Raw genomic sequence first — 24,680 nt, forward strand, 5'->3', positions numbered from 1 at the left:
TGGCATTACTGCTGCTGAGTCATGATGGGCTGTTATTTCTTGTTCCTGAGTCCTGATTGGATGGCATTACTGCTACTAAGCGCTGTTTGGCTGGCATTACTGCTCCTAGGTACTAAATGGCTGGCATTACTGCTCTTGAGTCCTGATTGGATGGCATTACTGTTACTGAGTGCTGTTTGGAGTGCTGTTAATGCGCTCATTATCTGTTATTGCTCATGGACCCCTGAATGCATTCATCCTGGACTCACTCAGGGAGTGCCCTCTAACCTCTAAACAAACTGGGAGACATTATTAAAAGGTGGTTTCCCTTCACTTCCATTAATATTCACTCTGATCAGGAGAAAGGTGGTAAAGTAACCATGTACACTCTCACAAAAAGGGTTCTTTACTAAATGCCATGGTTCTATGTAAAACTGTGACAACCTAAAGAACCATATGGAAGTTTGAATGTATTGTTTTGCCTAATTAAAGGGTTCTTTGTTGGTTCTTTTAATTGCAGTATATAATAATAATTAACCAGGCCTTCATTCTACATAAACCATAATATATGAGGAAACATAAAAATAAACTACTATGTGTGTGTGTGTGTGTGTGTGTACCATGACCAGCATCATAACGCTGAAACACATCAAAGCTTAAAAGTGAGACGCAGCAATAAACACTTCCAGCACACACACACACACACACACACACACACACACACACACACACACACACACACACAAGCAGGCTCTAAACACTGCACTGAAAGGGGCGATTACACACACAAATAAAACACTTTCTGACTGTGTTTAAAGCGTTTAATCTGCTGCTGACTTTGGGTTTACAGCTCTCAGTCATTACCGCAGACTGAGCGGCAGCACTGGGTAGCCCAGAGTTAACCCAGCCAACTCCACTCTGCACCTGATTCTCACTCTGTACCTGCCTGGCCTTCGATAACCCTCCCTTCGCCCCCCATGCGTCCATCCGCTAAGCTGCATTCTATCATCTTCAGTTCGTCCACTGTGGCTTCTGAAGCTCCAGTGGGATCTAATCTCATCCTCATGGTGGCACTAATTTTAAGACGCTACAAACTGAACATAACATTACTTCTTTATTTCTGGAGCTCACCAGCATCCTGTGGCACTATCATACACACACACACACACACACACAGAGCTTGTAAATCCACTAAAAAAAGTTTATCTAGCATACTGTGTGTGTGCGTGTTCTTTATGGCTGGTTAAGCTGTGACTCAGCACTGCGGTGTTGCTAAACTGCTCATTTCTTTCGTCTCATTCGTCATTCTCTCCTTTAATCCAGCAGGTTTTTAAATCTGTCCTCGGTGGACGTGGCTGAGACATTTTCCACCAGCCAAGAAGAACCAACGAGGGAGTTAAAGATAAAGAGTAAGATTATATACTGTAGATACCCTAGGGTGAAGTCTACGTAGCTTTATATTCATCATTCCTTCCTTCAACTGTAAATATAAGTCTGCACACACTCAACTACACCGTTAGAGAGAAAGGTAAAAGAAAGAGATAAAGAGAACAATAAGTGGACAGCAGAGGCTCAGTGGTTTGTGGATTCCAAAGCTGGGTGATTTACGAGCATCTGACGCCAAAGCCACGGTCAGTCAAGGCTGGAGGTGAAAACTGGGGAAGTAGCGACCGGTCATTACAGAAACCTCAACCAGGCTGAGCGAGGGAGAGAGAGAGAGAGAGAGAGAGAGAGAAAGAGAGCATCAGCCTCTGTTCTCTACTGGTCACTCAGTGTACCATATACACTTACAGCCACATCCAAGACTTTTAAATCAATCGTAACATCACTATCTCTCTGAACCCGGCTGCAGCCAGACGCAGTTCTGTCTGAACCCGACTGCAGCCAGACGCAGTTCTCTCTGAACCAGACTGCAGCCAGACGCAGTTCTCTCTGAACCAGACTGCAGCCAGACGCAGTTCTGCCTGAACCAGACTGCAGCCAGACGCAGTTCTCTCTGAACCCGACTGCAGCCAGACGCAGTTCTCTCTGAACCCGACTGCAGCCAGACGCAGTTCTCTCTGAACCAGACTGCAGCCAGACGCAGTTCTGTCTGAACCAGACTGCAGCCAGACGCAGTTCTGTCTGAACCCGACTGCAGCCAGAAGCAGTTCTCTCTGAACCCGAAGGTAGTCCAGAACGATTCTGTCTAAACCCGACTGCAGCCCAACACAGTTCTGTCTGAACCCGACTGCAGCCCGACGCAGTTCTGTCTGAACCCGACTGCAGCCCGACGCAGTTCTGTCTGAACCCGACTGCAGCCCGACGCAGTTCTGTCTGAACCCGACTGCAGCCCGACACAGTTCTCTCTGAACCCGACTGCAGCCAGAAGCAGTTCTGTCTGAACCCGAAGGTAGTCCAGAACGATTCTGTCTAAACACGACTGCAGCCCAACACAGTTCTGTCTAAACCCGACTGCAGCCTGACACAGTTCTGTCTGACCTCGAAGGTAGTCCAGAACGGTTCTGTCTGAACCCGAAGGTAGTCCAGAACGATTCTGTTTAAACACGACTGCAGCCCAACACAGTTCTCTCTGAACCCGACTGAAGCCCGACACAGTTCTGTCTGAACCAGACACAGTTCTTTTGAAAGTGGACTCTAGACAACACAATTCTGTCTGAACCCCAAACAATTATACCTGACCCACCGTCTCTGACCACTGTCCCTGAATGGTGTTTCAACACAGGCTGATGGCGGATAGCAGTTGCTGACTCAGGAGGAAGACAGGGGTGGACCAGAGTGTGTGAAAGTGTTTTTTATCTCTGGGGACTTTCACACTCCTTTCACTGAATGGCTCTGCGGTTTAAAGACGCAATCTTTCGAAACAAAACTCAAACCTTTTAGTAGGAAATCTCCCATAAAAACAGTCTGCAAAATCGTCAGGCTACACCCTGATCCTGCGCAACACTCAAACAGTTTCACCCTCACAATGACTGCTATTAACTTGAAGATGAAAAACAGTTGTTAGTTTAACGGCAGACAAAAGTAAACCCACCAAAATGAGACGGCTTAACTGGCTTAGATAGGTTTTGGAAAGCTCTGAAGGCTTCAGACTAACACAGGGATTTTTCCAACCACATATGAAATCAATTGACTCTAAGATACAGAACCACTTTACGAAACCAAAACCAATTAGGAAAGGCAGGTCATGAAAACCATTGTGCAGGTAGGAACATAGGTGAGCTTAAACAAACAGCAAATGCATTAGAAACCAAATGGCTTGGGATTTCAAATCAGTCAATATTAATGTCCTACAGATTTAGCATTATCAGCAAAGACCAATAAATAAAGTGCTGATAATCAAAACAAAAAGCAGAAAGTCTGTTTTTATTGTAATGTATATAATACAAGGGATAATATCTTCATAAACTATTTTCAAAATTCTCATAAAAACACAGTATTAAAAAAATAAAACCGGATGCCTCACGACTGCATGTCCACAAATGTGATTAGAAAAGGTTTAAATCTATTGAAAGAGCACTCCTGATTACGTCAGTGAAATCCAAAGTGTTGCATGACAGAGAAACATTGAGCTTCGAGGAATATAAACAGGCTGGAATTTAGTCCTATTTTATAAACTGTCACTTCATCCTCCCCACTAACAAACACAGGTAAACAAACTTGCGAAAAGCCTCAGAAGTTCAGCCACCGAGGTCTGAGGCAGCGGTACCGATCTATTTGATTTCATGCACTAAATGCTTAGGCTGTTATTGTTGCATGCATGTACTTATCTAAGCTGGCACGGGACAAACAACATCAAGACCATATTTATGTTAGCAAACAGAGCTGTATACATTCCCCACCCAGAAATCATTACAGCCACGTTAACACAGCCACCGCATCACGCATGGGCTTTAACGTCCACCGAAATAGTGCTGCTTTCACTGTAGCCAACTAAACACAGCAGTGTCTGGACATCCAAAATCATATCCACCTACATTATGAGGATAACACCCTAAACTCTAACATGAGGGTAATATCATAAATCCAACATCAGGATAATGTTATACTGTCAAATACTAAGTCCTAAAATGAAAAATCAACTCTAAATCAATTCTAACTCTGATATCTAATATATAGTCCTAATATCAGTATAACATGATAATATAAGGAAATGATCCTAAACTCCAGTATCAGGAACAAAATGTCCCACACTCCAGTATCAGGAACAAAATGTCCCACACTCCAGTATCAGGAACAAAATGTCCCACTCTCCAGTATCAGGAACAAATGTCCCACACTCCAGTATCAGGAATAAATGTCCCACACTCCTGTATCAGGAACAAAATGTCTCACTTCAATTTCAGGATAAATGTTGTACACTCCAATATCAGGATAAATGTCCCACAGTCCAATATCAGGATAAATGTCCCACACTCCAATAACAAGAAATTATTCTAAACCCCAATATCACAATAACATCCTATTATCCTAATATCAGGATAATATCCCAAACTGTAATATCAGAGTAACAATTTCAGGTTAATGTCCTATACTCCAATATCAGCATAATAGCCTACACTCAAATAACAGGATAATACCCCACATTCCAATCTCAAGATAACATCCTGAACTCCAGTGTCTGAATAATATCCTGAATGGCAATATCAGGACTATATGCCACACTCCAATAAAATAATTTTACTACATTTAATATAGAATTTCTATTCTGGTGTTGAATGTAAGTGTGGTCCTCTCTCATTTATACCTTTTCCCAGGAGCTGCAGGGTACATTCCTTTATCTATACATTAGCGTGTTAATTTGTGTGTGTGTGTGTGTGTGCATGTGTATGAACTTAAGGCGACACACCAAGAAAACAACATTCACTTTTTCATTACACACCTTCCTGAACACTGTGGGACGAGGGGGTCCAACCAGACCAGTGTTCCTGCAGAGTCGATGCTGAACATTCAGCATCAGCAGACTACTGACCCAAACGTTGCTCTCAGAAGCGTTCATTAGTAAATGCTGTGTTTGGCTGTGGTTTGGGTTCCTTGTGTGTTGCCTCTAAAACACAGACACAGTCCATGGCAACCCGCTGTACTTTCCACTGTAAAACTCACTCCTGTCCTAACGCTCCAGCACGCCACCATGACTTCACCAGAAGAGTTAAATATGAACATGAGTTAAAAAAATAACAGGGACGATTGTCCTGCCAACACATCATCACTCGTGGCAGCCACTGAGCGAGTCAAAACTCATTACACTTTTCAGCAGGAACATCACAATATCCACACATTCAGAGCATTCAGAGATTAGAAGGGAACTGACAGGACATATATATATATATATATATATATATATAGTCTAAAATAATGATGAAACTAAATATCTTTCCATTGAAAGTTAAGAAGAGATATGAGGCAGCAATCATTTACAGTCTTATGCAAAAGTCTGTGCACCTCTTTCCCAATGATGTGCTGTTGATCTGCATGTCAAATTTCACCTGCAGTGTAAATAAGTGAACACATCCTCTTACAAACCAATTATTCCACATGTAAACATACACTTTTTTAAAGCCTAATACATGCAGCAAATAAGTGCTAATCCAGGATGCAGAATACTATATTCCAGGGATGTCCAATTCTGATCCAGGCATATTTTAATGGATTGGTTACAATAACTTGATAGAGTTCTGATTCTTTGTTTTACCCATGGTGTTCAGTGCGCCATCTGGTGGCCATTATTGGACCTTCTCAGAAGGTAAATAAAAGAGTTGAGTTTGGATAGAGCAGAATCAAAACACAACATAATACCTGAAACTTTATAAAATTATCACTGAAACCAGCGGGAGTCTTTAAACCAGCACTGAAGAGCTGAATGGAGACTTATGCTTATACTAATACTCACACACTATAGAGATCCATATCATAGCATATTCACCTCACTATAAAACAGTTACAGTGGGGAAAAAAGTATTTAGTCAGTCACCAATTGTGCAAGTTCTCCCACTTAAAAAGATGAGAGAGGCCTGTAATTGAAATCATAGGTAGACCTCAACAATGAGAGACAAAATGAGAAAAAAAAAAAATCTGAAAATCACATTGTCTGATTTTTAAAGAATTCATTTGCAAATAATGGTGGAAAATCAGTATTTGGTCACCTACAAACAAGCAAGATTTTTGGCTGTCACAGACCTGTAACTTCTTCTTTAAGAGGCTTCTCTGTCCTCCACTCATTACCTGTATTAATGGCTTGAACTCGTTAACAGTATAAAAGACATCTGCCCACAACCTCAAACAGGCACACTCCAAACTCCACTATGGTGAAGACCAAAGAGCTGTCTAAGGACACCAGAAACAAAATTGTAGACCTGCACCAGGCTGGGAAGACTGAATCTGCAATAGGCAAGCAGCTCGGTGTGAAGAAATCTACTGTGGGAGCAATAATCAGAAAATGGGAGACATACAAGACCACTGCTAATCTCCTTCGATCAGGGGCTCCACGCAAGATCTCAGCCCGTGACTCAAAATGATCACAAGAATGGTGAGCAAAAATCCCAGAACCACACGGGGGGACCTAGTGAATGATCTGCAGAAAGCTGGGACCAACGTTACAAACACACTACGCCGCCAGGGACTCAGATCTTGCAGTGCCAGACGTGTTCCCCTGCTTAAGCCAGTACATATCTGGGCGTGTCTGAAGTTTGCTAGAGAGCATTTGGATGTTCCGGAAGAGTATTGGGAGAATGTCTTATGTTCAGATGAAACCAAAGTAGAACTGTTTGGTACAAACACAACTTGTTGTGTTTGGAGGAGAGTGAATGCTGAGTTGCATCCAAAGAACACCATACCAACTGTGAAGCATGGGGGTGGCAACATCATGCTTTGGGGCTGTTTCTCTGCAAAGGGAATAGGACGACTGGTCCGTGTACATGAAAGAATGAATGGGGCCATGTATTGTGAGATTTTCAGTGCAAACCTCCTTCCATCAGCAAAGGCATTGAAGATGAAACGTGGCTGGGTCTTTCAGCATGACAATGATCCCAAACACACTGCCAGGGCAACAAAGGAGTGGCTTCATAAGAAGCATTTCAAGGTCCTGGAGTGGCCTAGCCAGTCTCCAGATCTCAACCCCATAGAAAACCTTTGGAGGGAGTTGAAAGTCCGTGTTGCCCGCCCGTCAATTACAGGCCTCTCTCATCTTTTTAAGCGGGAGAACTTGCACAATTGGTGACTAAGTACTTTTTTCCCACACTCAATTTATAATAAATAAAAAAATAAAAAAGAGGGTGTATTTACTATTGCATTTACCAAAAATCTACAGAATGTGTCATCTGGCCAGGACAGTATTAACACGTGCCCACACACATCTATGATCACACCGTGCTGACTGAGTGCTTGATTTGGGTGGTGGTGATGATTAAATATTTCTATATTTAAAAAGGTTCATTTTGGAAATACATACATAAAGCAAATGTACAGTTCTAAGAAAAGAAATTCATTGTCAGGCATCTAATATAATCTACCACTGTAATGTCCTTGAAGTCCAAGGTAAGGGTCAGGAACCCCTATAGGTCCATGATGTACAGCCAGGGGATTTAATTTCTGACTCAGTATTATCGTTCATTTGAGCCTTGTTGTTAATAAGTAGTTCCTAAATCCTATGTTGATGTTATAGGGTTTCAGGGTGGTTGCTATGGCATGCTACGGGTTAAGAACCCCTGCTTTAGGGAACCAAAAGTGGTTCTTCTGTGACCTCTTCTTTCTAGCATCTTTATTTTAGGAGGGGCTGCTGAGTCAACTTCAAGTCAAGTTCTACTTTATCTGAAGCAAGGTTTATGCAGTAAATCCTGACGCTTTAGATGAGTAGGGGTTTAAGGTGACAAAACACATTGAGGGTGGAAAGTCTGTGTAAACTGCGGAGGTTTATGCCAATTATATCATTTGGTGAACATGGCGTGACATGTGTCACTCTTGGTTGTGAATGAAATGTGTGATGTGGAAGTGCTACTGGCCATAAACAAAGCCAGAGTCCCCCTGTCCTCCAGCGCTTTCTGGGTAAAGGCCATCTGAAGAAGCAGCATGCTCATCAAATCTGAGACGCAGTAGAGACACTAGCCACACTGACAGTATAATTAATTTCATCACTTGTGGCATCAAAGCACTTGTGCCTTAGTGACGTTACACCCCAAATACTCCACCGACAAACATATCTGAAGGTAAACAGAAATAGAAAACAGAGATGTAAACAAAGCACACCATAATTACATGTGTTCTGCCAAAACAGAGTTTGGGGTTGAAAGCTTGATTCCTCCAAACTCATCTGTGACAAAAGCACACCTACAGGATAATGGGACTCTAAATGGAGACTAAATGACCTGGAAATGCTTTTAATGGCAGATTTGCACAAGGTTGGTCAATGCTATTCATAAATATATAACTAGATGAAGTGTCAAGGTCTCTCCTTTCTTTGCTTTCACAAATCCTTGCTGTCTAGAACCAGCTCACCTAAAACATGTCCTCATAGCATTAATAGAGCCTGTCTGCCATAATACTGATTCTTCTTGACCTTTCTGCAGCCTATAATATAACCACAAAGTCCTCCATTATCCATCTCCATCAAATACAGTAAGAAAAAAAAAGATTTACTCTTAAGAAATGTGTCTGAAAAGTTGAATATATATTTTTTTACATTTTGTTTTACATTTATGTTGAGGAGGCAAAAATCAGATCCTCTCAACTTCTGTGAGGTTGGGCAGCTATTTTCAGGTCTTTCCAGAGATGTTCAATTGGGTTCAAATCAGGGCTCTGGCTGGGCCACTTAAGGATATTTAAGAGTTATCCCTACGCCCTTCCTGTATGCTTAGGGTCATTGTCTTGGAAGGGGAACCCTTGGCCCAGTCTAAAGTTCAGAGCACTCTGGATCAGATTTTCATGAAGAATATAGCTGTACCATTCTGCTTCATTCCGCTTTCCCTCAACCCTGACCAGTCTCCCTGTCTCCGCCACTGAAAAACACCCCCACAGCATGATGATTTTGAGCAGTTCTGGGTTCTTCCAGACATTGAGCTAAGAATTAAGGCTAAAAAATTCAATTTTGGTTTCACCAGACATGAACATCTTGTTTCCCCACAGTCTGAGAGTCCTTTCTCGTGGGAAATGAGGCTTCTGTCTGGCCACTCTGCAGCACTCAACCAAGCTGGGTTTTATGGCAATGTTGGTTGACCTTCTGGAAGTTTCTCCCATCTGCACACAATATCTTTGGAGCTCAGCCAGAGTGACCATTGGGTTCTTGGTCACTTCATCTACCTAGGCCCTTCTTCACCAATTACTTAGTTTGGTGGGGTGGCAAGCTCTAGAAAAAGTCCAGGTTGTTCCCAACGTCATCCAATTAATAATTGTGGAGGCCGCAGTGTTCTTGGCAACTGTTAGTGCAGCATTTTTTGTAGCCTTCTTTAGATCTGTGCATCCACACATTCCTGTCTCTGAGCTCTATAAAATGTGAAAAAAGTGCCAGAGTCTGAGGACTTTCCGAATGTACCAAATGCTTAGAAAATCAACACCACATGTCATTTGTGCAGGGGTGCTCAAACTTTTGCATATGTTATATAATCAGAGTGTGTACACAAGATAAGTCTTAGGCCCTGTGTTTATTTACAGGAAGAACATTTCTTTTCGTGGAACGACCACAAGGGCAGAATAAGCCTTACTGGGTTTTGATGAAAATATTTTAAGATTCTCTGTGACTTAATGCACTGTTAGTGGAACGTGGAGGGCCATAAACTCGGCTTTATTTGTGTGTTCAAGAGCGCCAGTAAAACCAGGAAACACCCAGAATGTCTTGCTCCACACAGCTCCTTTTCTAACCTCATTTAAAGCACATCAAGCATTTTTTGCTGCACATTTACCTGTACAGCAAACTGCAGTGTACTACTGCAGACCTAAACTTTAATCGCATGTATATGTACAGTATATACCTTCTACAGAGTTAAACTGACCACACTGAAGCTGCACAAGTGAGCTGGAAGGTGCAGCTGTGGTCTCCTCCAGTGGACAGGGCTGTTATTTTATATAGTGCGTACCCCCCTGAGGTGCAGAACCACAGCACAACAGGAACGAGTTCTGAAGCCATAGGGGAAACAACTCTGTCTGTAGACAGAAGCATGGCGCTGCCGCCCTGTGAAGTCACTTTATAATGACTAAGTTTGGAAGACGGTCCACCACAGTGACCATTGCCTCACCACTGGTCAGTATCTACTGCTTTAGAGCTTTAGGTAATTGCGCTACTCCCCACCATCTCTGGAGCCAGATATTGGTTTATTTAAGAAACAGCAGCTGTTAGCAGGCACTGGTCCTCCCACTGGACGTACAGACATGCAGGGAGGGTTTTGTTTTTGTGAAGTTGAACTGATTTGTAAAGTTGAAGCACCTTAACCAAGAGGTCCAGGCTTTACAGAGACACTAGTCACATTTACATGCAGCCAGTCAGAATAGAAAACGTCCACATATACACCTCAATCGAAATAGACTAGTTCGACTGAGGCCACTCTGAACACTATCTGATTGAATGAGACGGGTAATCCTTTAAATAATCTGTTAAATAGAAAAACAATAACAGCCATGTAAACACCTGTATCCGATTACATTCCCGATCGGAAAGCTTAAGATTGTTCTGCGCATAAGAGGGATAATCTTTCTATCAAGTAGCATAAAATCATAAACGATGGCTGGACATTTTGCTCCCAGTCAAAATCTGAAAATTGTCACTCTCATCCAGAGGTTTTGTGTTGGCAGCAGCTTGTGTGCCTTGGTTTATTTTCCGGAGTCCGCAATCATTTCAATGCAAGCAATCAAAAAAACGAACACACCAACTCAAAACTCAGGTAGCTGCTCCTACTCTGACCGGGCTCGCATGTTGCCAGTTGTCATGGTATACTAGCATGCACATAAACCGAGATTTTCATCTGATTATTGAGTAGAGTGTACATAAACACATCAGCCTTGATCTAAAATCGTAATGAATTCAATCTGATCAGAGAAAATCTTGTATGTAAGCGTAGCCAGTGAGAGGAATCAGGTTCAAAAGTGGATAATATATTAAACAGTTCTGTACATATGAGGGTGGAGTTACCCACTAACACTCAAAATAGGGACACATCATATTCCATCACATTATGTTATACTATATTAAAAGCAGCAAGCCATGTGTTACTAGTCATGATTTGACATATAATCAGATTTGATTTAAAATAATAAACCTGCCGGTTTAAATAAAGTCAGCCTTTCTGCAACAGTAGAGAAGAGGAGATAAATAAGCTTGTTTTTCTTCAGTTCTGTGCTTGAGAGTAAAAACAGCAGCAGATCAGAGTCAATGCAGCAGCACACTCATGACTGCTGGACAAGGGAAGCTCTTATTTGGGGAAGAGGGGGTGTCCACACTATCTTTAACTGTTCTGGACACAAACCCACACTCACACACACACAGAGCATGCTGTGTATCGGACGTGTGATACGCTGCACAAACAGAATGTGTGGGTAAACAGAACTTCATCCTCAGTTCATCTTCATTCATTGTTTCTGGTTTTCTGTTCTCTGCCAACAGCGATTCGAAAACAGAAGTAAACAAAGAAGAAAAAGGCTCTGAGCTATTTTAGTCTGACTGGTAGCTGGAGACTAAAATTTATCTCACAGTATAATTATGGCTTCTAGCGGTTTTGGTATAGATCACTGCAAGTGGTATATCAAGTATTAAGGGCATCAGTTCCTCCAGTGTTTCTGCTGAAATCATTGGTATTAACAGGGAGTCTGTCCCTTTTTGCAGCAGTAATGCCTTTTCTGTTCAGAGATGACTTTACACTAAATGTTGGAACACTGTGAGGAAGATTTGACTGTATTCGGCCCTGCAAGAGCGAGAGCACCACCAATTACAGAATCTAATGTTTGTCTAATGATGATTAATCCTGCCACTCCAAATCCTCCCAAATATGTTGGATGGAGCTCCATTACTTCAGAGAACACAGCTCCACTGCTCATCAGCCCAATGCTGGGGGCTTTGTACGCCTGGGTATAGTGACAGCTCACAGCTACTCCAGAGTGTCCCGTCCCATCAGTCAATTCTTTTCTTTGGCAATGGAACATAACGTAAAGCAGCAAACAATAAAAAGGGCTGTCCACAAACTTCAGGACATACAGTGCATACATTGCAAAAATGCCATTCATCCATAACTGAACTGGGTTTAAAGATAAATGGGTTAAATGGGTTTAAAAATATTTTTCATTACAATTATTTGATTCAAAGTTCAGAGTTAAGTGAGCTCAGTTCAATTACTTGTTACCATATTAAGTCCTTTTTAGTTTAAACGGATGATTTTGTGTATATTTAACATTAAAATTCACTATTTAAGGGACCTGCTCCTGTGTTACCTTTTGAACTTCTATTGTAAATCGACCGCTAAGTGCTTTCCTCTTTTATGTTTGAATCAGTGCTGCTCTAAAAAACTGTGGAACATAAAGTGGCTCCAAAAGCAACATAATTATGAATTAGAGCCATTCCAGGGAACTGCAGTTCTGCTTCCTCATCGGCAGCCAAGATCCAATCTAACAATAACAAACAAGGTCAAAATCCTTCACCGTGTTTCACCGTCCAAAAACATTCAGTGAAAAGTGAAACAATGTGATAAACAGGGGTCAGAACCTCACTCCTGACCAGGTAAGCTTCAATTTGTCCACCTAAAGGGTAAATCTCTGCATAATTTAAGTTGTGAACAGGTGGGTTTCATGGTGGGTTGGTGTGAAATGTTCACACCAGCTCTAAAAACTCCCTCACAGAGAAGTTATTACAACTTATTACAAATTAGTTTCTAGGGTGCTGCTTGGTGGTTGATAGGCGGTTGCTACTCTGCTGCTAAGTGGTTGCAATGGTATCCTAGATGGGTGACATGGGGATAGCTGAACACAAAAAATAATGATGCAGCAATCAAGTGGCATTAAATCCCCACTATTCCTTGCTGTAGACTCTTTAGTAGAAGGTGAACCGATTCTAAATGAACTGAAATATATCTATGAACTATTGTAGTTCTATTAACAGCGGGCACGGGTACAATTAAAGTACCTTTAACAAGAGACCCGGGCTTTACAGAGACACTAGCCACATTTAAATGCAGCCTGCCAATTCATTAATAATCCAACTGATAACTCAGTCAGAATAGAAGACGTCCAGAGAACACAGCTCCACTGCTCATCAGCCCAATGCACAATATATATATATATATATATATATATATATATATATAATACAAATATAATATATTATATATATAAATATAATATAATATCTCATTTGTGCTAATGGTTTTGGGTTCTCCTTCAGGATTCATCAACTCTACTGATTCACGTTAACATTGTATTCATCATTCAAGATAGTGAATGGCGCAGAAACGTGATGAGTTGTTATGTTTGGCCTTGAGATAAAAATGTCTCTAAACTAATTTAGTTAGGGCAGCCGTGTCCAAACATTTAACCTAGAAAAATATGAAGTTTCAACAACCTAAACAAACAACCATCTGAGTTTTTACAGATCTAGATCTACACCCTCTAAAAAGGTTCTTTGAGGTTCTTTGATGAACATAATGGGATTATTTAAAGCCATTTGGACGCCTGCAATGTTTTTTTGCTTGGTTACAAGTGTTGTACAATAAGAGAAAACATTCTAGATCACAACCATTACACTGCTTTTAAAGCTCTTCTACATTCCAACCGACTCAAAAACTCAAAACCAACAAGCCTATCGCCCCAACAGTGAAGAGGTAGACCAGTGGAGAATGAAAACCTACAAGGCTTCCACAGATTGGACTTTTTATGAAGAGCAACAGATAGACTAGCTAAGGGGTGGGCAATCCGGTCCAGGAGGGTGCCGGATCCCTGTACAGTTTTTTTTGCCAGATTAAACAGGTCTGTTAGAGCAGGGACATCAGCAAACTGTGCTAGACTTCTCCCCGGGTGCCTACCAATGGACAAGATGAATACACAGATCGGAACGTCACAAATTGGCTTGTGTGAGGACAGCTGCATTTCAACTAAAGCACAGGTAAAATACAGTAATGACAAGCCATGGTTTTCAGCTTAACCCAGGCAACTTCGAAAAGGAGGCAGTGGAGTGGAAATGGATTTCCCTACAAAAAGGGACAAATACAGACTACAGAGCAAAGGATCAAAGCAACAACAAGAAAACACACAAGCTGAAAAGCCACATTGCTGCCAACAACTCAGCTTCAGTTTGGAAAGACCTGCAGGAGATTACCAACTACAAAGCAAGGAAAACGACCGCCAAGTCCCCTATGACCTGAACAAGGTTTATAGCAGTTATAAGAGCGCAAAGGACAATCACCAGCCCCCTCCAACCTGGCTCTTTCATGTCTGCCCATGCTTAACTTGCAGGCCATTTGAAGGCCCTTCAGGAGTCAAAAGGTGAGAAAAACTCTAGGAGCGAAAATAGTCTTATCCTCGACCCTAAAGCATTGGGATGAACTGGCACTAATCCTCACATTTTTAACACATAACTGGAACTTCAGCTCCAGTCCACATTCATCATCCCAATCCCCAAAAAACAAACAAACATTACAGGACCAAATGACAACAAGCTGGTTGCCCTGATCTCTTCAAAAACACCAGGTTTTAAACACCTGGCCCTAGCCCACCTGTAGTCTATCATAGACCTTTAGTTAGAACCTCTGCAGTTGGCATACAGAGCAATACAGAGTCTCTTAATGATGCTCTAAACAGGCCTGCACTGAGTCTTGGGTAATGGGGGTATTCTGGGTAAAGCCTAGGGCTGCAAGTTCACCCACGCCCAACCCGGAGCATCGAACCAGCCTGCCTCGCCCGTCCGTTCACACGGCTGCAAACTGCCTCTTAGTGGCGTGCCAACATTATTAAAGCGTTAAATCTGTTGGCCATTTATTTCTTTCAGGAGCTAAGCTATCTTTAACCTCCCCTCAGCACGGCTTCCATCAACCTGCAATTACTTTCTCCACTCGTAGTGTGTGCCATCTTCAGGTCACACACATGCACACTTGCGCACACACACACACACACACACACACACACACACACACACACACACACAAAACTGGTACAAAAATGACTGCAGTAAAAACAATTATTAAAGAGTATTTTGTCATATTTAATTATAAAATGGAGAGTGTTATGGAGAGGCCACTCTTTCCTCTTTCAGACTAGCACTGTCAGATGCTAACAGTAACGTCAGCTAATTGTAAAACAATGATAGATAATTAAAGACAAGACAAGACAAGCATATTCACCATAGTGTTGGGCACATGAAATTTGGCCCACACACACACACACACGTGATCAAACACACACACTGCGACAGTGAGCCCGGAGTGGTGGGCAGCCATTGCAGCAGCGCCCAGGGAGCAGAGAGGATGCATATTGCATACTGAACCCACAACCCTGTTTGTCAATAGATCAGCGCTCCAACCGCTGAGCCACCACTGCCCCACAATGATCAAGGTGTTAGTTATTACATTAATTTTGCAGATTTTTACATTTTTACAGAGCAGTGTAGTTTATAACTAGTTTTAGGTGGTTTCTGGGTTGTTGTGGATAGTTTTTTAGGGATGCTGACATCATTCTGGGTACTTTTAGGCCTGTCGGGATAATTACGTTATCGACTTCTCTTATAATACATGGAAATATATGGACATTATAGTCTTTGCTGACCTCGATATTTCCCATCACTTGTGGGTATTTTAGACAGTCCCGCTGATCTGTTTTCTTTTCTGCTGTGGGGAGAGGACGAATCTGTGAGCGGACAGTGACTTCTATCGTGTAGGAAAAGAATGCAGTGCTTGTCAGAGCATCAATAATAATGGCGCCGCCGTACACACAGAGCGGAGTTCTGCGTAGTTTTTCAAATGTTTTGGGAAGTCCTTGGAAAGTTTTCAGTGATGTGTAGTTTTTAGATGGTTTTCGAACAGTTTCAGTTCTTGGGCAGTTTTTAGGTAGTTTAAATAGTTTTTGGGTAATTTATAGGTAGTTTCTTGGTAGGTCTCAAATGTGTGTAATTTTTTAATTTTGACATAGCTTTCTGGGTAGTTTTCCGTTCGTTTTCAGACAGTTTTTGAGCAGTTTCCAGATTTTTTTTATGGATAGTTTTGGGGTAATTTTCAGAAGAATCTGTATGAAACATGTTTTAAAGCATTTCCTTTAAACCATTTCAATTCAAAAGCTACTTAAAATTAAATAATGTAGAAATAAGAAATAGAATAGAAATAAAAGAAATAATAGAAATAGAAATTCTATTTAATAGAAATAAAAATCTTATTCCTACAACAGTCTCATAATGAGACATACTGCATTACTGACCGAAATTCCATTTAATTTTTAAACACAGTGTACTACACACAATTTCTACACAGTGTACTATGTTGGGAACCAATACTGGAGAACTACATGAGTCAGAAGAGTTCAGAAAAAGAGGTTACCATCACAGGCAGAAACCTTCAGTACAAACACAAACAACTCCTTTGTATATGTATTTGCAATTATTCTTAAAAATGAGTTTGACACATATGCAACCTGATCAGGAGATTGATTCTATGCATTTACACACACACACACACACACACACACACACACACACACACATCAATAAACTGTGGCACATTAAGGTCTTCACATGCTTTAAATCCTGCAACAGCCTCTCAACAAGCTCTTAGAGCATTACACTTTCAGCACATCTGATAAACCTCACATTTCTGTGACTCATTGTACATAATGGGCCTCTTCAGCAAGTCTGCACTTCAGTGCTATTTCCACATAGAAATGCCTCTCAAAACTAAATGTTCTATTTAGAGATGGTAAATGGTCTGTATTAAGATTAGAACTCCAGTTCTAAAATGTTTTCCAAAAATACGTTTGACTGCACGATTGAAGTGGCCAAAAACATCTTCACCAAAGTTTATTAAGGCACACCTGCTTCAGCTAACCAGTTGTTTTAGAGGACCTGACCACCTGACCCTCTTTAGGACTGGGGAACGCTGGCTCCCACAGACGAAAAAAAGGTAACTGTTAACGTCAGTTGTCCTTCTGTCAATCAATGCCATAGTGAAAGAATCTCCATAAAACTACTAAACCATTCAGTACTTTCTAATGTTGAAGTGTTCAATACTTCCTAAAGCTGAAGCATTCAGTATTTTCTACAGCTGAGCATTCAGTACTTTCTAAAGCTGAAGCATTCAGTACACCTTCCAGCTGAGCATTCAGTATTTTCTAAAGCTGAAGCATTCAGTACACCTTCCAGCTGAGCATTCAGTATTTTCTAAAGCTGAAGCATTCAGTACTCCCTGCATTCAGTACACCCTACACCTGAGCATTCAGTATTTTCTAAAGCTGAAGCATTTAGTACTCCCTACAGCTGAGCATTCAGTATTTTCTAAAGCTGAAGCATTCAGTACACCCTACAGCTGAGCATTCAGTATTTTTCTAAAGCTGAAGCATTTAGTACACCCTACAGCTGAGCATTCAGTATTTTCTAAAGCTGAAGCATTCAGTACTCCCTAAAGCTGAAGCATTCAGCATTTCTTATAGTTGAAGTGCTCAGCTATTCCTAAAGTCAAATCATTCAGTGCTTTCCAAGGACAAAGAGTTCAGTTATTCCTTAAGAATACAGATCATCCCAAAGACATTCTCCCATCTCTGGTGTTGTAATGGGCAGAACAATACAAACACTTTTCATTCACATTTATTTAGAAATCATATTCAAAAAAGAATTATGTGGTGAAACAAAATCTATTAAGACATACTGTTGTGTAAAGACGTTTAATTAAGAGACCTAAAGTGCAAAACAAACCAAACCTGGACATGACCTTACACTTGAAAACAACTGAAAAAGGAGTTTACTCTAAAAGACATTAATTCTACTGAGCCAAAGCAAGCAAACGAACAGAAAGTGGCCTTCAGGGAGAAAGCACAGTTTAGACTGGTGTGTAGGGTAAGGCTGTTATTTCACTAAAAGTGGTCAGGTCAGAGCAGAAGTGGCCTATAAAAACAGCACTTGATTAAATAATAATTATAGTATAATGTGTGGGTAATTACCAATCTGCTTCTTTCAGGCACATGAAAGTGAAGTCCTCCATTTTAACAGGACAGTGGTGTCAGTACTAAAAACCTAATCTGCCTTTTGTTGTTTGCATCAGTGTAGCTTCACTAGACGGATGCACTCAGTGAAACTGCACCAACTACTGCAAGATTGTTAGTTCCCTTTTGCCGCATGAGCTTTTACAGGTGACACTTTACAAGTAATATCTCAACTACGTTACTAATCAAAACCTTTCCTTATATCTGGAGAGCACGAGAAAACAAATGGACCATGTGCCAATCCAGCAAAACGGATTTATCATAATTACTACAGTAAGGTTAAATCAAGCACTCCTGCACTCCCCCTGACACTAGACCAGCCACAGAATCCCAAAATAAATGTACAGTGTGACCACAGCAGCCAATGTGGCCAGCAGTTCCCATGTACAGATCAAAAAGCCTGCAACTCTGCCCTCTGGTGGTACCAGCTGGTTTAACAAACAAACAAATAAATAAATAAAATACTGCCACATTCAGTGGTGCAGATCAACTCCACTGACCACAAAAAGCAGAAAAGAGCCTAAATGCACAACACTAAAAATAAGAACGGCCTCAAGTAACATTTAACACATTTTTCCACACTGCCCATCAAAGACTAAAGTGTCTGGTTTATAGTCTGGTTTAAGACTAGTGTTAAATTTAGGCTGAGCCTTCAAAGGCTTTATTCACCTTCCAAAAGCAGCAGGTAAGAGGAAAGTGAGCTCAAGCAGAAGAGGTCAAGGACAGAATGAGGAAAATCCTGTAAATTCTCAACAACAGTTAAGAAGCATATGTAGACTTCAATTTTACACAAGTGACCTGCAAACAAGCGAAGCAAAACAATAACTTTGCATTAAAAAGACAAAAAAGACTAGCAGAAACCCCCCCCCCACCACCACCCCAAAAAAAGACCCCCCAAACACTTACTCCTTGTTTCGGTTGTGATCATATTTGCAGTTAATGCTATGTTAATGCTAATTCTTTGTTAATATATGTTTTTTTGTTATCTGCACAGTGAAGATAGGTGTGAGTGTAACCCAGGGGAGCCACAGCATTCCCTCCCGGGGCCACCAGACCCCTCATTATGTCTGACATCACAGGGGGAGGATAGCTGTGGGTGATGCTGGAGAGAGAGAGAGATTTAGTATAAAAAGGCAAATTTACAGCTGTGAACAGTAGCAGCCTCGCAGACTGACTCCTCACACACACACGCACAAGCTCACACGGATATACAGCCAGGCCGGGACCGCCCGACCTCACCACTTTCAGGAGCTTCGGCCTGCGGGTGAGTGCGGCTGCAGGAGGGTGTCTGTGGGAGGGTGGGGTGCTGGTGTAGGGTGATGCTGTTAAGACTGCTGTATGAGTGTATGAGTATCTCCTTCAGGCTCTTGGCTTTTAAAGTAATGTAACAATATGCTGTTTGTCTTGATGGGTCATTTGTAATCTGAATTTGTCTCTTAATCAACTGGCATCTACAAACCTGCAGTCCACCCTGTAGTCCCGTGGGCTGCTCCACTTTAGCCTCAGAGTTTGCTTACCATTCAATCATTCAGTCGTCAACTCCAACTCTAATCAGAACTGTGTGTGTGTGTGTTTTTCAAACAGGTTTAGCTTCAGAAAATGGACCTCTATGTAACAAGTGTTCTACTTCTCCTCGTGGCTTTGGCCGAGGCAAGACCTGATCCATACTACCATGTGAAGAAAGTTCCTTATCCAACAAAGAGCCACGGTAAGCTTACGAGCACTGCCTTAACACAATACTACCAATCTTTATTGCCATCAGAACTGAGCAAAATCCCTCTGAGCACAGTATGAATTACTTAGCATCAAATAGCAAGAAAGAATGAGACACCTAAACTGCAGCTAAACACTTAGGGTTAAAAGCATCTATAGTGAAAAATTGGTTGTTAGTAAGTTGTTAGTACCTGATATGGGACTACCACTGAAAACAAGCAATGGCATTCCAGCCCTTAGTAATTACTTTGTGTACTGCAAAATGGCTCATTATGAACTAATAAACTTAGGCTTTCACCAAGTGCCTAGACATTAAGTACTTAACTGGTGGAACTGGTAGAAACACCAGCTCGCAGTTGCCAGTTCATTTTACCCAACTGGAAAACAACCTCTCTGAGATCTCTGAATCCAGGCCTCCATGACCATGCCTAAGGTCATACTGTAGCAGCTGTGAGAGCCTTTTTTCAGCACACACTATATTCAGCATCAATCAAGTCTACCAGTTCAGTTATTTCTGAATACTTGCTGAACCAAACAGGACTCATCTCTAAACACTGATGGTACTGGATTGCACCCATGACCTTTCTAGGACAATCACATGGAAAATAGTGCAAAATGTATTACACAGAAAGAACTAGAGTTTCATATACAAATTTCATATACATATATTTCATATTTTAGTTTTCACACTAAACAGAGGGCCAACAGGTAACATTCACATATCCTCTAGCAAGGGAACTGTGATGTAGCATTGCAGCTCCCTGAATTGAAAAGGCCTAGAAATCAGGACAGTGCATGCAAATTGACATGACGTTCCATCTCCCACAAAAGAGTGGTGCATATTTCTGGATCCGAGGTGTTAAAATATAATCTACCCCTTAACATCAAACACTTGCGGCTATAGTTGTTACATGCGTCAGCAAATAACCAGCTTTGGGCAATAAACACATCAAGCAAGGCCTGGGCTTGGTAAATCTCCAGAACAGATGTAACCACAGTGGGCACACCCAAAACAAGCTACTCTGCAGAGTTAAATTGTACCAAAATAGGTTCAAAACAAACAATTCTCACACTAGAAGAGGGATACTTGCCATAATTTGCGAGGTGACCTAGAAATCGAATCGAATAAAGCCTTAAATGACACGTCTCCAGTGAGACCTTTGGAAAAGGTGAAGGTTACCCTCAGAAGTCATGCTGTGAATCCTGACGCGTACTCTAAAAGAAAAGACCAGTTTCCATTGTAGCCAGTGAAGCTGCTGACCGCAGTAATATCAGGTCAACGTTGGAAGCTGTTGGAGCTGGCCTGCTCTACCCGTGTGGTTTAAGGAACCTGCTTATTTCTGACTTCACAAACACCATTTCTGTCAGGATTTCCAGTGCCATCCTACCCACATTTAAAACAGAATAGAAAGTGTAATCGCCCTTTTCAGTTCATTTCATACAATAATGCTGGAAGGTAGGCATTTATTTACAGAAGTGGCGCAGGTGTTCCAGGAGGGTTTCACCACAGAAGATTTAAGAATGCTCTTATGCAAGTGAATTTTAATCACATATCTGAATTCTCTGCTTCGCTTCATGTGACTGACTGAGAGCAGCGGGTGCAAACACGTTTATACAAGGTCACCTTCTGAACATAGTGATGCTGTACACTTCACATAAGCTCTGCTGGAAAGCAATGACTCTCCTAATAATACAACAGCAGAGTGTCACACATTTTCTAACCTTTTATATTGGCATTACTGTAAAACTTTCTTTAAGTTGTTGTCAAGCTAGTACACCTGCAGGAGCCCCAAGACCCAAAGCACAACCAGGTTGCAAGCTAAATGACAGCAGCAGGGATATTAAACAACAACACCATAGAAAGAATTTAGTTTTTTTAACTCGTGTTTAAATATTAGATCAAAATTCACAGCCAGCTTTAGATATGCAAATAAGCAGTTTGGCATTCAAAAGTCTATATGCCTGTAGATGTTGACTCAGATAAGCATTACTCATACTCCCCCTCGTTTAGCAGATAGCAGGCCAAAGCCAGCATGTTTGCTTAAATCCTTACTGATGCATCACTGAATGTACTATTTCAATACACTGTATACCTAGTGGGTGTAGTGGAGCATACCACTAATGGCCCAGGATCCTAATTAAAACAGGTCATAAGATCAATCACTGCAGTCAGCGAGGCATGACAATATTGGTTATCAATACTAACAAACACAGACAGCACCAGGGACCAGGGATTTATATAACACTTGAAATTTGCAGTCCACCTGCAAATAGAGGGCACAGAGCTCTCCTGACCTGATCTGACAGAGTACCTGAGCTTAATACTGCATTCACAAGTTCAACACCACTCCTTATTAGGCTTAGAAGTGTTGCATCTGAACAATCCTTAAAAAGTCTCTAAGGGTGTTTCACTCTTTTTCAGCTGTTGCAGGTACACCAGGAATCCCAGGTACACCTGGTGAACCTGGTCCCCAAGGCCCCCCTGGCCCCCCAGGCCCACAAGGCCCCGGTGGAATAGGACACCCAGGACCAGTGGGGCCACCTGGACCACCTGGACCTTCCGGTTATTCTTCACCTGGAAAGCCTGGAGGCCCAGGATCTCCTGGAAAACCAGGTGCTAATGGAATGCCAGGAGAAAGAGGAATTCCAGGACCTGCAGGACCACAGGGAGCAAGAGGAGCACCAGGATCTCCTGGCAGCCCAGGTCCTGCCGGCTACTCTGCTCCTGGAAAGCCAGGAGCACACGGCCCACCAGGTGCAATGGGGCCTAGAGGAGAGCCTGGGCAAAAAGGACTCCCGGGTATTCCTGGTGCACCTGGCCATAAAGGAGATCCAGGACACGGTATCCCAGGAAGTCCTGGTGGCCCTGGTCCAATCGGTCCAGTGGGCCCTCCTGGTCAGCCTGGTCAACCAGGAATTGGAAAGAGTGGTGCAACTGGATACCCTGGTGAACCCGGAAAGCCAGGTATGCCAGGTAGAGATGGGGCTCCAGGCCCCATGGGCGCACCAGGGCTAAAGGGACACACAGGCGCTCCAGGCATTGGTGCACCTGGCAAACCAGGTCAGAATGGTCCTGCCGGTATTCCCGGTCCAGTTGGCGCAAAAGGTCCTCAGGGTCCAGCGGGACAGCCCGGAGCTCCTGGTCTGCCAGGTGTTGGTAAGAGCGGCGCACCAGGATTGCCAGGAGACAGAGGTGCACCCGGTTCTTCAGGAACAACAGGACAAAAAGGAGAGCCAGGCCCAACAGGTTTTACAGGTCAGCCAGGTGCTATGGGGCCTATTGGTCCAGCTGGTCCTCAGGGTGCTAGGGGATTCCAGGGTGAGGCAGGTCCAGCAGGGCCTAAGGGTGATCATGGTATGGTTGGGGCACCTGGTCCAAGAGGGGCAAAGGGAGAGCAAGGAGCACAAGGCTACTCAGGAAAACCAGGAATTCCAGGGGCAGCAGGTCCACCAGGTGCTACTGGTCCAGTGGGTCATCAGGGTCCTAAAGGTGAGGCAGGTTTTACAGGGGCACCAGGCATTCCAGGAGCTGTTGGCCCTGCAGGTGTTAAAGGACATCCAGGGCAGCAAGGTGCACCAGGTGCCAGGGGAGAAAACGGCATTCCCGGGGCAAGAGGACCAGTTGGGCCAGCAGGGCCATCTGGGCCTCAAGGTAGCAAAGGTCATCCTGGTCTCCCAGGGCCCCCTGGCCCATCAGGATTAACAGCCAAAGGAATATCTGGCCCACAAGGTCCTCCAGGAATACCTGGTGCAAGAGGTCATGATGGTCTCCCAGGTCCAGCTGGACCTCCTGGTCCCCCTGGCCCACCAGGTGAGATCATTTACCATCATGAGAAGAGCATGCCCATCAAATCTCATGAGTATGAGATCATGCCTCTCAGTCACGAGCTGGTGAAGGCCCCAGTGTCGGCCTTTACAGCTCTTTTGACCAGTGCTTACCCTAATGCAGGTACTCCAATTGTGTTCAGTCAGATTGTGTACAATGGAGAGAACCACTATGATTCTCACTCAGGTGTGTTTACCTGCCAGGTTCCAGGACTTTACTACTTCGCCTTCCACATGCATGTCAATGGGGCTAACGCACTGGTAGCACTTTACAAAAATAGTGAGCCAGTTCTGTTTTCCTATGATGAGTACAACAAAGGTTTCCTGGATCAGTTGTCTGGCAGTGCTGTCCTTTTGCTACACGCTGGTGACAGAGTGTATGTTCAGGTTCCAGATGAACAGTCCAATGGCATCTATGCTGATGACAATGTCCACTGTTCTTTCTCTGGGTTCTTGATTGCCTCTACGTGATCAAGACGCTACATAAAACCTCAAACGTTTCAAGTAAACTTTATTTTTCTTAAAAAAATATATTAAAAATGCCCCTCAGAGCCATTAGACATTTGCAAATTAGGGAAAAGTAACTACTTAATAAATGCAGTGTCTCAGTAAATTAAGGTGTCTGGAATAATTTCTGGACAATAACAAAATGTCTGTCAAGTGAAAGAGAAGAAAAACACTGAAACCATTGACCATGGTGGACAGACTATGACATATCCCTGGAAAGTATTAAAAAAAATTCTGTCTAAAAAACAGTCCTGCAGTGCTAAATATGCAGCGTTTGTCTACAAACCGAGCTGGTGCTAATTCATACTTTACAGTGGTGCTCTCCTAAGGCCTGTAAATTATGCTAAGATGATCCGCTATTAAGTATGTTTTAGAGTTTCATTTCTAAAGTTCAGTATTACTTTACCAAAATATATATGGATTCATTTAAAGTTTCTGTTTCTGGAACACTAAATTGTATGTGTATAAAATGATATGGATGAAAAACTGGATACATTTATTATGCAACTCTGTTA

The 24,680-nt window shown here is 42.4% G+C and overlaps 2 protein-coding genes across 3 annotated transcripts in view; one reads left to right on the forward strand and one right to left on the reverse strand.

Moving 5' to 3' along the window:
• Nucleotides 1-24,680, reverse strand: part of nt5dc1 (5'-nucleotidase domain containing 1) — a 46,055-nt gene that overhangs the window by 14,484 nt on the left and 6,891 nt on the right. The gene's annotated exons all lie outside the window — the stretch shown is intronic.
• On the forward strand, nucleotides 18,382-24,129 carry col10a1b (collagen, type X, alpha 1b). 2 transcript variants are annotated; one of them, XM_072676662.1, is made up of 3 exons: nucleotides 18,382-18,393; nucleotides 19,717-19,828; nucleotides 22,256-24,129. In XM_072676662.1, exons 2-3 carry the CDS (start codon nucleotides 19,720-19,722, stop codon nucleotides 24,127-24,129), a joined length of 1,983 nt encoding a protein of 660 aa, XP_072532763.1. In that variant the 5' UTR covers nucleotides 18,382-18,393; nucleotides 19,717-19,719. The 2 variants fall into 2 exon arrangements, with proteins under 2 accessions (XP_072532763.1, XP_072532762.1); XM_072676661.1 differs by lacking the exon at nucleotides 18,382-18,393 and having other exon boundaries at nucleotides 19,720-19,828.

Source organism: Salminus brasiliensis, chromosome 1 (genome assembly GCF_030463535.1).
Source record: "Salminus brasiliensis chromosome 1, fSalBra1.hap2, whole genome shotgun sequence".
Lineage (NCBI taxonomy): Eukaryota > Metazoa > Chordata > Actinopteri > Characiformes > Bryconidae > Salminus > Salminus brasiliensis.